The sequence below is a fragment of the Brassica napus genome, chromosome C4, assembly GCF_020379485.1.
Source record: "Brassica napus cultivar Da-Ae chromosome C4, Da-Ae, whole genome shotgun sequence".
In the NCBI taxonomy this organism is placed as follows: Eukaryota; Viridiplantae; Streptophyta; class Magnoliopsida; order Brassicales; family Brassicaceae; genus Brassica; species Brassica napus.
This window is the reverse complement of record NC_063447.1, coordinates 314,237-329,697: the sequence shown is the minus strand read 5'-3', so window position 1 is coordinate 329,697 and position 15,461 is coordinate 314,237. Positions and strand designations below refer to the sequence as shown.

The window sequence follows — 15,461 nt, the reverse complement described above, 5'->3', positions numbered from 1 at the left end:
TGCCGCTATTTATATTATAGTAGGAGAGATGCACGGCACATCAAAATGTGGTTAGGCCATGGATTTGGGCTAACATTTATATAAAAATAACTAAGTGGGCTCAATCATTTTCAATGCGAAACACATCAAATATTTAATGTGAATCAACCGGTTAAGACAACGATATTGTAACCGGTCCTTTTTTGGGTATTGAGTGAATTGATTCGGACATCCCAAGTCTTATTTAGCTATATTTGTGAAACTAACGCCACGTTCCAAAATGTTCTTAAATAAACTAAAGTTTCCCTCTTGCTTCAAGAGAATCAATAATCCAAATTTAATAATTCACAGCATTAAATGATTAAGGGATCAAAAACCAAGCTTAAAGAATTACCAATCCAAGTGATCTTTTCATAGTGTTTTAACTTTCATTATTGCTTCTCACCTTTCTCTTGCTTCATCTGCAACCCTCTTTAGATTAGCCTCTTTTGTTTACTAATTCTATTGACTTCCCGTATGCCCATAATACCCATCCTCAGATACAAAATCTACATTTTTAAAATATGATAAATCTATCATAGTTTACTTTGAGTTGTTTTTCCCACTATCATCACAATCTTCTATATGTTTTTTGTTAAGTTATTCATTAATCTGTGGTTATTATAGTACATGAATATATACAAAATTAATCATATCTTGTACAAATTTATTATTAAGCTTATTTTGTTGCGATTTAACTATGTAAAGTTATGCAGTGATTTATCCTGTCAATTTCCTTATATATATAGCATAAATGGGGAAAAATCAAAACAAGTAAGCAACTCAAAATATTGTTTTATTCTTAAAAAGAAATAAATATAGTTTTAGGAGGTTGTGGTAGTTCTACTTATGGTACAAGATACTGAAAATCGAAGTTGAAAACTACACCATAGAAGTAAACCCAAAAATGGTTTTTAGATTACTACAAATGGACCGCCCCTTCCATGCTCTAAAACTTCAGTTCCACGTCCTTGTTGTATCTTGATTCAGAAGGTTAAAAACTTAAATCCTTAATTACGAAAGTTAATCCCATCGCAGGTCCTTTCGTCTATATATTATATATAGACCATATCTCTATCTCTCTCAGTCTAAAATATATTCTTACAAGTTTGGATATTGTCTTCTACTTTTAACCTATAAACAAAACACACATGAATTCTTATCTGATCATGTTTACTCTCCTCTCTCTTCTCCTTCTGGCGCTTAGCTTAAATCCGTCCCTAGCCTCCAGCCGCAACTACACAGACGATACAAACGCCTCTATTGTACCGCGGTACAGCAGGTACGTTAAAGACGCGTGTAACGTAACCCGATACAAACAACTCTGCCTCCGAACGCTTTGGCCGTTTACAATCGTCGCTAAAAACAACTCGAGCAAGTGGGCCCGAGCTGGCGTCGCCGTGACCATCACCGACACCAAACGGATCCTGAGACTCTTGCTCAAAACGCGGAATTCTTCAGCGGTCGGGAAACGCGAGAGGATCGCGTTGTCGGATTGCCGGGAGCTGTACGTTGACTCCCTCGGCAATCTTTACCAGTCTCTCTCCGTTCTCCGGAAACTTGACGCCGACCAGTTTCAGCAGCAGATGAGCGATCTCGCCACGTGGCTAAGCGCTGCACTCACGGATGAGGACACGTGTCTCGACGGATTTGAGGAGACGATGAGTAAATCATCGACGGTCAGGATGATTAAGAGGAAAGCGACCAGGTGTATGCACTTGTGCAGCAATGCTCTGGCTCTCACCAACAAGCTTGCTTATGACGGCTTGTAATCTACGCTTATGATATATAATATACAGTTTATTACACTAAAGTATTGTATTATTACATTAAAGGAAAAATAATATTTAATTACTCGAAAGAAATATCATGAAATTTATGATAATAATGACTGTTTGTCTTCGTTCTCTCTCTGCTTTTATTTTGTTTTGTATATATAATCTTGTATGATCGGCCAGTCAAATTGTTATTTAGATCTAGCGGCTTTGATATTCCGTAGTACGCTAAATGACAACCGACAAACAATGGTAGGCCTGGCTTTGATATTCCGTAGTAAGCTAAATGACAACCGACAAACAATGGTAGGCCTGAGCGTTTTTACCTCAACCCAAAGTACCTACCTAAATCCGAACCGAAAAAACCGAAACCGAATCCGACCTGTTATGCAAAAATATCGGGACTTATGAGCTTAGTACTATAGTGTTTGGTTATAACCCGAACCGAACCGAAATCCGAACTATGATCCGAAGATATCCGAAATTAGTAAAATATGTTAATGTTTTTATATATTTTAAGAAGATTTAGATATTTTAGAATATTCAAAATATTTTTTAGTTTGTTTTAATTATTATTTTGAATACTTTTTAGTTAATTTAGATAGTTTAACTAATTTTTAATTAGATTTGTAAACAATTTATATATTTTGAAAAAAAAATTTGTCAATTTTTGAGGTTTAAAAAATATATTTTTGGACGATTTTAAACTTTGGTTACATCCGATCCGAACCGAACCCGGAAGGAACCGAACCGAATCCGATCCGATAATTAGTAAAACCCGAATGGTACTTCTGAACATAACACCGAAAATCCGAAAATCCGAATCACCCGGACCGAAACCGAACGGTCCACCGAACGCCCATGCCTAAACAATGGAATAAAAATGTTGTTTTCAATTATACTTCGTAAGATTCATTTAGTGATTTATTACTCACTCGAAGAATCTGTTCTCTCCGCTCTAACGAATTCTTCATTCCACAATAAGTAGTATAATATTAGTGAACGATGTATATTACGTTTAGATATTCTTGTAAGGATATGAATTATACGGGATTTAAATTCCGATGCTGATATTAAGACAAGCCTCCAAGCTTGTCCTAGTCATATGTATAAATATACTATTAGTACTTTGGGTCTACAATTTTAAAAATAATTGATATTCGCGAGTGTCCAATAATTCACTAGTGGATGAGGAGTGAGTATTGTTTGTTCTCTGTGGAATCAGAATGTGATGCTATCAAATTTTCAATGATTTTTTTTTTTTTTTGAACAACTATCAAATTTTCAATGATTTGAGGCGAATAATATCAAATTGTTGCTTTAGTAGCTAAGCCCAAGTTAGAAAAGGACGGGGCTTATCACGTTTCAAATATTTAAGCCTATAATAAGCCCAATAAGCGAATTCAGATGTGATTTGTCTTCTATCTTTCTGGCCATTTCATTCACTCTAGCCGCGCTTTCGGTTATGGCCCTCCTTGTCCCCTCCTTGTCCAAGTGAGTCTCCACGGAGGTAAACTGTTTGCTGTCTCTAGATGCAGTTTTTATCTTTTAGTCGTGCTTTGAGATTTCTTCTCTAAGTAACATGGTTGAACCTATATATTAAAAAAAAATGGTAAACCGTTCTCCGGAGAAAGAATGTAAAACCCCGGTGGCCACGCGCATGAAAATCTGGTGTGATGCGAATTTGAACTCGGATCCATTGGGAATCCATGGAACGCCTTGACCACTCGACCACAGACGCGTGGTTTTGAACCTATATATATTAATAAAACTCCAGTGAAGAAGGGGCTCGAAAATGGGGAAAAAGAGGGTGTAAAAAACTTGGGACTTAATCGTAGAGCTTCACGTTGCATTGCACGGGGTCAACGATCAATTCCTCCTCCATATGTCTTCTCCTCCAACTTGCGACCCCTTCTCTCCCTTATCGCTGGGCATTTTTATACTACTAAATTTTATACTCGCGCGATTAATAATTTAGTTTAGTTTTATAATAATTTTAAATTAATTATTTAATTGATTTACATATATTTTTTTATCTGAAATATAATTTGTTGATTTTATTATTTATGTTTATTTATAACTATACCCTCTTATTAGCTATTTAGTTATTTGTATTTCTAAATGTAATAATAGTGTTTATTAACATATTCACAATATTTGAGAAATGTTAATTTGTATTTTAAAATATTATATAAGATGCTTGATGCATGTAAACCATTAATACATTATTATAATATTTTATCATACATTTTACATATATTTTATTTGAATACATAAATTATTGAACTATGTGCATAATATTTAATTTTGCTTTGTAGTGAGAAATACTTTACAATTAATACGTGATTGTTATATATATATGTGATAGTATAATATTTAGATTTAAAATTTAATCACAATAAATATTTTGATGAACTTTAATTAATATTAAATAGCCTTTGTAAGATAATATAAAAAGTAAAGTAAATATAATAAATTTAACTAATGTTATGTAACATTTTATTTATTGAATTAACAATATTGAGGATCTAAATTATTAGAGTTATCTACTACTTGATCTAATTAACTATTTGTATTGCAGTTAAGCTTATATGATCATATAATTTATTACAATATATTATAATTTTTTTTGTATAATAGTTAATATTTGTTTGTTTTGGAGTTTACATGAAGATTAATAAGATCTTTTGAAAACTATTACATAATTTTGATCATTGTTTTTTTCTTTCTAGTAGCTAAAATGCTGACGATAAGATAGCAAACATCTTAGATAGCGTATTCATTGTAATCTTGATATTTTTTTTCTAAACGTTCGAAATTTGTAAAGTTTTATGTTTTTAGTTTGTTGATTATAATACTTAGATAGTATATTTATATTTATAAATTCATATCGATTGTTCCTTCTATCATTTTTTATGTTATCTATCATACTAATTTATCGTTGGTATTTGTTATAAATTTTATTTAAAATCTTAACTAACTTATTTGACATGCTTTCTTAGGCTCTTTATTTTTCATCTACCTTATAGACATTATTCTCTAAATATTGTCTTTGACATAACTCAACAGCGAGCATCTTAAATTTTATATGTTATATGAGGTGAATCAGACTAATATTATAAAAATTCATCATGTAGTTTGCTTTAAGAACAATAAATTTTTTAAATCTTGAAAATTACACCATGTTAGATTTATTTCAGTATAGTTTATTTGGTTAGTTTCTATGAAGATTTTCACCCTGACTGACTAAAATAATATTTGTCAAAACATAAGATAACAATGTTGATTAATATAAAAAATATGGATAAATAAATTTGTTAATTTCTTTTGATTGATTAAAAATATTTTGAAACTCATAAATAAATTGTGGCTTGGAGCTCTCACTTTGTTCTCTTACGTAACATCTTTCAGAGAAAGCGAGTGTAAATTTCTAATCTTGTTTTTATATTGGAATTATTCTCCAGTATATCCGATATTTTCTGGTGTAATACATTTTTTCTCTATCGGATTTTGTCTTCGACTTGTATGATTTACTATCCGTCGCGGATGTTTTCATTTTCGTTCACTGTTATTCTTCATTACTTCAAACCCTATATTTTTTTATTTGTTCTACGATTCTTTGATTTAGATATTATTAAAGAAAATACATTTGATATTGATCTCTAATTTATTTTGAAGATACACTTTTTGAAAAGTTATTTTGAAGAGTATTTTGTGTTTTTGCAATTTAAAATTATGTATTCTTTATATTTAATTTAATTTTATTTTTGTTATTTTTTTTTGTTAAATTTACAAATATTTGGTATATATATGAGTCAATTCCATTTTAATGATTTGTTTATTAGTTTTCCTTATTTGATGTTGAATTCTATTTGAAATAATAAGTTTTGAAAATTTTAAAAATTTAAAAATAGTAAACTATAATGATGATTTTTCATATTTTGATTGGTTGTTTATAATCCTATGTATGCATACTCTCAATGACTTATAGTCTCAACTTTTAAATAGTAAATAAAATGATGATTTAGCATATTTTGGTGTTTTAAAATAATATGTGAATATTCTTAATGATTTCTAGCCTCAACTTATATATAGTATATGTTTTTGTGAATATTTTCAATTTTAAAAGCCTTAATAAAATGATGATTTAGCCACTTAATAAACATGAAATTCCCCCTAAGATGAAGGTATAAATAATTGAGAATGTTTTGCATAATATTTTTAGAACACCAAAATATATATAATATTTTCAAATATTAACATTAAAATAAAATGCAAAACATTCTCAATTATTTATACCTTCATCTTAGGGGGAATTTCATGTTTACTAAGTGGCAAAAGACTTTTATACCTTTGTTCTCTAGATATATAATAAATAATTATTTAAATAAATAAAAAAGTAAAAAAAAAAATATATTCTTTATGTTTTCGAATTATACTTTTTAAAATTCACTTTTTTATTATTTTTTTCGAATTTATTTTTCAAATATTTATTTTGAAAATCGAAAATTATGTTTGAAACTATTTTTAAATTTTTTCAATTTTTTTTTTATATATTTATTAGAATCCTAAATTTCTATAGAAACAGACACAAAAAATATTTCAAACCTTTTTGACCATTATCCTATGTCAGCGCATGATGCAAATATAAAATAAAACAAGTTTGTCATATTTTGACTTTTCTCAAAATCTGAAGGTTAATAATACCCCTACGAAATTGGGTTTTCGGTAAATGCTTTATATAATGAAGTTTACACACTTTAGTGTTGTTTAAAAATTTCTAACCACATTCTACATTTGTCTTAATATACTCTAAACTATCTTGCATGGTACATGAGTATCCTCTCTAATTGTTTTAACAACTAATTTAATAAAACTCCATACATTACCTAAATTAGTTAACACTATGAAATCTCTGTTCTCTAAAGAAACATGCACAGAAAAAATTCCAAACCTCTTTAACCATCATCTTATATCAGTATAAGATGTAACTATGAATTAAAGCAAAATTTTCATAATTTTAGTTTTTTCTCAAAATATGAAGGTTAACCCCTACAAAATTGAGTTTTTCGGTAAGTGCTCTATATATTGAATTTTATACTCTTTAGTGTTGCTTAAAAATTTCTAACCACATTCTACATTTGTATTAATGTATGATAAACTCTCTTACATAGACATCGATCTATTTTCTTAACAATTAATTTAATAAAACTTTATATATTGCTTAAATAAGTGGACTAACCACTAAAAAATATTTATTCTCTAGAGAAATGGACACAATAAGGATTTCAAACCTATTTGATCATCTTCTTATGTCAGTTCAGGATGCACTTATGCAATAAAACAAGATTGTTATATCTTTTCAATTTTTTTCTCAAAATCTGAAGGTTAACTAACCACTACGAAAATTGCGTTTTCGGTAAATGCTTTATATAATGAAACTTATACTCTTTAGTGGTGTTTAAAAATTTGTAACCACGTTATACATTTGTATTAATGTATTTTAAACTCTCTTTCATGATACCTTAGTATTGTCTCAAAAATTTTAAACGTTAATTTAATAAAACTTCATATATTGCCTAAATCAGTGGACTAATAACCACTATGAAATCTCTATTCTCTAGAGAAACAGACAATAAAAAAATTCCAAACCTCTTTGAAAATCATCATATGCCAGTTCAGGATGCAACTATGTAATAAAGCAAAATTGTCATACTTTTTAATTTTCTCAAAATTTGAAGGTTAACTAACCCCTACGAAACTAAGTTTTTCGGTAAGTGTTCTATATATTTATGTTTACACTCTTTAGTGTTGCTTATAATTTTCTAGCCACATTCTACATTTGTGATAATGCATACTAACTCTATTTAATGGCACATAGACATCGCTCTAATTTGTTTAACAATTAATTTAATAAAAATATATATACTGCTTAAATCATTAGACTAACCAATATAAATATCTATTCTCTAGAGAAACAGACACAAAAAAATATTTCAAACCTTTTTGACCATCATCCTATGTTAGAGCAGGATGGAACTATGCAATAAAAAAAACTGTTATAATTTTTTAATTTTTCTCTAAATTAAAGGGTAACCCCTACGAAATTGAGTTTTCGGTAAATGCTCTATATAATGAAGTTTACACTTTTTAGTGTTGTTTAAATTTGTTTAACCATATTCTGCATTTGTATTAATATATTCCCCTGTTCGGAAACGCGCTAGGCGCTAGTCGGACGGTCGGTTGGGCCTAGCTCCTAAAGAGAAAATCGGGGATTAATCGGAAATTATGCGGGGTGGAATTTTTAGATGGTTTACTATGTTATAAAACATGTTAATCTTTAATTGTGTATAACATTAATACATTTTCATGTTTAAGATTGTATAAAACACATAAATAGAATATATAAACTTAATATAGTGTAATTTTCATCAAAATTATGAATATAAATGATATTTATAAAATTTTAGATCAAATAAACAAATAAAAATATTATTAAATAAAACAATAGATTAGGCGGCCGCCTAGGCGGCTAGGCGGTCATTTAGACGGTCTAGGTGGAAAAATCGGATATCCGATTTTTAAAACCGAGGCGGCTAGGCGGCCGATTTTTAGTATCCGATTTTTAAAACCGAGGCGGCTAGGCGGCCGATTTTTAGAACATGAATATATTCTAAACTCTCTTTCATGCTACATGAATATCATCTCTAATTGTTTTACAGTTAATTTAATAGAACTTCATATATTGCCTAAATCAGTGCACTAACCACCATGAAATATATATTCTCTAGAGAAATGAAGACAAAAAAGATTTCAAACCTCTTTGACCAACATCCTATGTTAGTTCAAGATGCACTAATGCAATAAAACAAGATTGTCATATTTTTTGATTTTTTCTCAAAATTTGAATGTTAACCCCTATGAGATTGAGTTTTCGTTAAATGCTATATATAATAAAGTTTACACTCTTTTGTGGTGTTTAAAAATTTATAACCACATTATACATTTGTATTAATTTATTCTAAACTCTCTTTCGTGGTACATTAGTATTTTCTCTAACTTTTAACTGTTAATTTAATAAAACTTCATTTATTTCCTAAATCAGTGGACTAACCACTATGAAATCTCTATTCTCTAGAGAAACAGACAACAAAAAAATTCCAAACCTCTTTGAAAATCATCCTATGCCAGTTTAGGATGCAACTATATAATAAAGCAAGATTGTCACACTTTTTAATTTTCTCAACATCTGAAGGTTAACTAACCCCTACGAAACTAAGTTTTTTGGTAAGTTTTCTATATATTGAAATTTACAGTCCTCAGTGTTGTGTCTTCAGTGTTGTATATAAATTTATAACCACATTATACATTTGTATTAATGTATGCTACATAAATATTGCTTAAAATTTTAACAATTAATTTAATAAAACTCAATATACTTCGTAAATCAGTGGAATAACCACCATAAAATATTTATTCTCTAGAGAAACAGACACGCAAAGAAAAGATTTCAAACCTTTTTTACCATCATCATATGTCAGTACAAAATGCAACTATGCAATAAAAAAATTGTTATAATTTTTGAATTTTCTCTAAATCTGATGGTTAACCCCCTACGAAATTGAGGTTTTGGTAAATGCTCTATATAATGAAGTTTATATTTTTTAGTGTTGTTTAAAAATTTCTAACCACATTCGACATTTTTATTGATGTATTCTAAACTCTCTTTCGTGGTACATGAGTATCGTCTCTAATTGTTTTGCAGTTAATTTAATAGAACTTCATATATTGCCTAAATCAGTGCACTAACCACTATGAAATATATATTCTCTAAAGAAATAGACACAAAAAAAAATTTCAAACCTCTCTGACTATCATCCTATGTCAGTTCAGGATGCAACTATGCAATAAAACAAAATTGCCATAATTTTTGAAGTTTTTTCAAATTCTAAAGGTTAACACCTATACGAAATTTGATTTTTGGTAAATTCTCTATATAATGAAGTTTTCTCTCTTTGAATATCATCCTATGTCAGTTTAGGATGCAACTATTCCATAAAGCAAGATTTTCATATTTTTGATTTTTTCTCAAAATCTGAAGGTTTAACCCCTACGAAATTCAGTTTTTTTTTCCGGTAAATACTCTATATATTGAAGTTTACACCCTTAAGTGTTGCTTAAATGCTTCTAACCACATTCTAAATTTGTACTATTGTATGATAAACTCTCTTTTATGGTAAAATAGACATAGCTCTAATTTTTTAACAATTAATTTAATAAAAAATTTTATACTGCTTAAATCAGGGGACTAACCACTATAAAATATATATTCTCTAGAGAAATGGACACAACAAAGATTTCAAAACTCTTTAACCATCATCCTATTTCAGTTCATGATGCACTTATGCAATAAATTAAGATTGTCATATTTTTTTATTTTTTCTCAAAATCTGAAGGTTTATAACCCCTACGAAATTGAGTTTTCGGTAAATTCCATATATAATGTAATTTAATTGCTTAAAAATTAATTTAATAAAACTTCATTTATTTCTCAAATGAAAGGACTAACCACTATGACATCTCTGTTCTCTAGAAAAACGGACACGAAAAATATTCTAAACCTATTTGACCATCATCCTATGTCACTTCAGGATGCAACAATTCGATAAAGCAAGACTGTCATATTTTTTAATTTTTATTATAATCTGAAGGTTAACCCCTACGAAATTTAGTTTTTCGATAAGTGCTCTATATATTGAAATTTACAGTGTTCAGTGTTTTATATAAATTTATAACTATATTATACATTTGTATTATTGTATGCTAAACTCTCTTTCATGGTACATAAATATCGCTCAAAATTTTAACAATTAATTTAATAAAACTCAATATACTTCGTAAATCAGTGGAATAACCACTATAAAATATATATTCTCTAGAGTAACAGACACAAAAGAAGATTTCAAACCTCTTTGACCATCATCCTATGTCAGTACAGAATGCAACTATGCAATAAAAAAAAATTGCTATAATTTTTGAAATTTTCTCTAAATCTGAAGGTTAACTAACACCCATACAAAATTTGATTTTTGGTAAATGCTCTATATAATGAAGTTTTCTCTGTTTAGTATTGTTTTAAAAAATTCTAACCACATTATAAATTTGTATTAATGTATTATAAACTCTTTTTCATGGTACATGAGTATTGTCTTTAATTTTTTAAATGTTAATTTAATAAAACTTCATATGTTTGCTAAATCAGTGGACTAACATGAAACTCTATTCTCAAGAGAAACATACACAATAAAGATTCCAAACCCCTTTGACTATCATCCTATGTCACTTTAGGATGCAACTATTCCATAAAGCAAGATCTTCATATTTTTGATTTTTTTAATCAAAATCTGAAGGTTAAATGCTCTATATATTGAAGTTTATACTCTTTTGTGTTGTTTAAAAATTTCTAACCGCATTATACATTAATGTATGCTAAAATCTCATTCATGGTACATAGAAATCACTCAAATATTTTAACAATTAATTTAATAAAACTTTTTATACTGCTTAAATCAGTGGACTAGCCAGCGGATATAAAATATCTATTCTCTAGAGAAACGGATACAAAAAATGTTTCAAACTTTTTTGCCAATCATCATTTGTAAGTGCAGGATGCAACTATGCAATAAAACATTTTGTCATATTTTTGAATTTTTGTCAAAATCTAAAGGTTAACACCCCTACGAAATTGGGTTGTAGGTAAATGCTCTATAGAATGAAGTTTACACTCTTTATTGTTGTTTAAAATTTTCTAACCACATTCTAAATTTGTATTAATATATTCTAAACTCTTTTCAATGGTACATGAGTATCCTCTCTAATTTTAAACAATTAATTTAATAAAACTTCCTATGTTAGTGCAAGATGCAACTATGCAATAAAGGAATTTTTCATATTTTTGATTTTTTTCTCAAAATTTTGAACCCTACGAAATTGAGTTTTTTTCGGTAAATACTCTGTATATTGAAGTTTACACCCTTTAGTGTTGCTTAAATATTATAACCATATTCTAAATATGTACTATTCTATGATAAACTCTCTTTCATGGTAAATAGACATCGCTCTAATTTTTTAACAATTAATTTAATAAAATTTACCGAAAATACAATATTTTGTAGGGGTTAACACATAGATTTTGAAAAAAAATTCAAAAATATGAAAATACTGTTTTAATGCATAGTTGCATCTTTCACCAACATATATTGAACTTCAAAGATGTTTGGAACTTTTGTTGTCTTCATTTCTCTAAAAAATAGCGATTTTGTAGTGCTTAGTCCACCAATTTAGGGAGTATTACGAAGTTTTACTAAATTAATTGACAACAACTTAAAACGATGCCCATGTACCATGAAAGAGAGTTTAATATACATTATTAAAAATGTAGAATGTGTTTAGAAACTTTAAAACAACACTAAAAATCATAGGCTTCAGTATATATAGCATTTAACAAAAATTCAATATTTTCGTAGGGGTTAAGTTAACACATAAATTTTGAAAAAAAATTCAAAAATATGAAAATACAGTTTTAATGCATGGTTGTATCCTTCACCAACATATGATGAAGTTCAAAGAGGTTTGGAACTTTTGGTGTCTTCGTTTCTCTAGAAAAAAGCTATTTTGTAGTGCTTAGTCCACCAATTTAGAGAGTATTACGAAGTTTTACTAAATTAATTGGCAAAAACTTAAAACGATGCCCATGTACCATGAAAGAGAGTTAAATATACATTAATAATAATGTAAAATGTATTTAAAATTTTTAAAACAACACTAAAGATCATAGGCTTCAGTATATAGAGCATTTACCGAAAATTCAATATTTTCGTAGGGGGGTTAACACATAGATTTTGAAAAAAATCCAAAATATGAAAATACGGTTTTAATGCATAGTTGCATCCTTCACCAACATATGATGAAATTCAAAGAGGTTTGGAACTTTTGTTGTCTTCGTTTCTCTAGAAAATAGCGATGTTATAGTGCTTAGTCCACCAATTTAGGGAGTATTATGAAGTTTTACTAAGTTAATTGGCAAAAAAAAATAAAAAGATGCCCATGTACCATGAAAGAGAGTTTAATATACATTAATACAAATGTAGAATGTATATAGACCATTTACCGAAAATTCAATATTTTCGTAGAGGGTTATAACACATAGATTCTGAAAAAAATTTAAAAATATGAAAATACTGTTTTAATGAATAGTTGCATCCTTCACCAACATATGATGAAGTTCAAAGATGTTTGGAACTTTTGTTGTCTTCGTTTCTCTAAAAAATAGCGATTTTGTAGTGCTTATTCCACCAATTTAGGGAGTATTATGAAGTTTTACTAAATTATTTGACAAAAACTTAAAACAATGCCCATGTACCATGAAACAGAGTTTAATATACATTAATACAAATGTAGAATGTGTTTAGAATTTTTAAAACAACACTAAAGATCATAGGCTTCAATATATAGAGCATTTACCGAAAATTCAATATTTTCGTAGGGGTTAACTTATAGATTTTGAGAAAAATTCAAAAATATGAAAATATTGTTTTAATGCATACTTGCATCGTTCACCAACATATGATAAAGTTCAAAGAGGTTTAGAACTTTTGTTGTCTTCGTTTCTCTAGAAAATAGCGATGTTATAGTGCTCAGTCCACCAATTTAAGGAGTATTATGAAGTTTTACTAAGTTAATTGACAAAACGATGCCCATGTACCATGAAAGAGAGTTTAATATACATTAATACAAATGTACAATGTGTTTAGAAATTTTAAAACAACACTAAAGATCATAGGCTTCAGTATATAGAGCATTTACCGAAAATTCAATATTTTCGTAAGGGTTAGTTAACACATAGATTTTGAAAAAAAATCAAAAATATGAAAATACTGTTTTAATGCATAGTTGCATCCTTCACCAACATATAATGAAGTTCAAAGAGGTTTGGAACTTTTGTTGTCTTCGTTTCTCTAAAAAATAGCGATTTTGTAGTGCTTAGTCCACCAATTAAAGGAGTATTACGAAGTTTTACTAAATTAATTGACAAAAACTTAAAATGATGCCCATGTACAATGAAAGAGAGTTTAATATACATTATTACAAATGTATAATGTGTTTAGAAATTTTAAAACAACACTAAAGATCATAGGCTTCAGTATATAGAGCATTTACCGAAAATTCAATATTTTCGTAGGCGTTAGTTAACACATAGATTTTGAAAAAAATTCAAATATATGAAAATACTGTTTTAATGCATTGTTGCATCCTTCACCAACATATGATGAAGTTCAAAGATGTTTGGAACTTTTGATGTCTTCGTTTCTCTAAAAAATAGCGATTTTGTAGTGCTTAGTCCACCAATTTAGGGAGTATTGCGATGTTTTACTAAATTAATTGACAAAAACTTAAAACGATGCCCATGTACCATGAAAGAGAGTCTAATATACATTAATACAAATGTATAATGTGTTTAGAAATTTTAAAACAACACTAAAGATCATAGGCTTCAGTATATAGAGCATTTACCGAAAATTCAATATTTTCGTAGGGGTTAGTTAACACATAAATTTTGAAAAAAATCCAAAAGCATAAAAATACAGTTTTAATGCATAGTTGCATCCTTCACCAACATATGATGAAGTTAAAAGAGGTTTGCAAGTTTTGTTGTCTTCGTTTCTCTAGAAAATAACGATTTTGTAGTGCTTAGTCCACCAATTTAGGGAGTATTACGAAGTTTTACTAAATTAATTGGGAAAAACCTAAAACGATGCCCATGTACCATGAAATAGAGTTAAATATACATTAATACAAATGTAGAATGTTTTTAGAAATTTTAAAACAACACTAAAGATCATAGGCTTCAGTATATAGAGCATTTACCGAAAATTCAATATTTCCGTAGGGGGTTAAACACATAGATTTTGAGAAAAATTCAAAAATATGAAAATATTGTTTTAATGCATACTTGCATCCTTCACCAACATATGATGAAGTTCAAAGAGGTTTGGAACTTTTGTTGTCTTCGTTTCTCTAGAAAATAGCGATGTTATAGTGCTTAGTCCACCAATTTAAGGAGTATTATGAAATTTTACTAAGTTAATTGACAAAACAATGCCCATGTACCATGAAAGAGAGTTTAATATACATTAATACAAATGTACAATGTGTTAAGAAATTTTAAAACAACACTAAAGATCATAGGCTTCAGTATATAGAGCATTTACCGAAAATTCAATATTTTCGTAAGGGTTAGTTAACACATAGATTTTGAAAAAAAATAAAAAATATGAAAATATTGTTTTAATGCATAGTGGCATCCTTCACCAACATATGATGAAGTTCAAAGATGTTTGGAACTTTTGTTGCCTTCGTTTCTCTAAAAAATAGCGATTTTGTAGTGCTTAGTCCACCAATTAAAGGAGTATTACGAAGTTTTACTAAATTAATTGACAAAAACTTCAAACGATGCCCATGTACAATGAAAGAGAGTTTAATATACATTATTACAAATATAGAATGTGTTTAGAAATTTTAAAACAACACTCAAGATCATAGGCTTCAGTATATAGAGCATTTACCAAAAATTCAATATTTTCGTAGGGGTTAGTCAACACATAGATT

General features: G+C 28.6%; 1 protein-coding gene across 1 annotated transcript; it reads left to right on the top strand.

The window, feature by feature from the left end:
- The first annotated feature begins 775 nt into the window (after nt 1–775).
- On the top strand, nt 776–1,920 carry LOC106396927 (pectinesterase inhibitor 6). The gene has a single exon (XM_013837439.3). It carries the CDS (start codon nt 1,170–1,172, stop codon nt 1,788–1,790), a length of 621 nt encoding a protein of 206 aa, XP_013692893.1. The 5' UTR covers nt 776–1,169; the 3' UTR covers nt 1,791–1,920.
- Nucleotides 1,921–15,461: the final 13,541 nt, after the last annotated feature.

What these genes read in the sequence shown, in the direction of transcription:
- LOC106396927 (XM_013837439.3), top strand. Translation starts at nt 1,170, where the DNA reads ATGAATTCTTATCTGATCATGTTTACTCTCCTCTCTCTTCTCCTTCTG.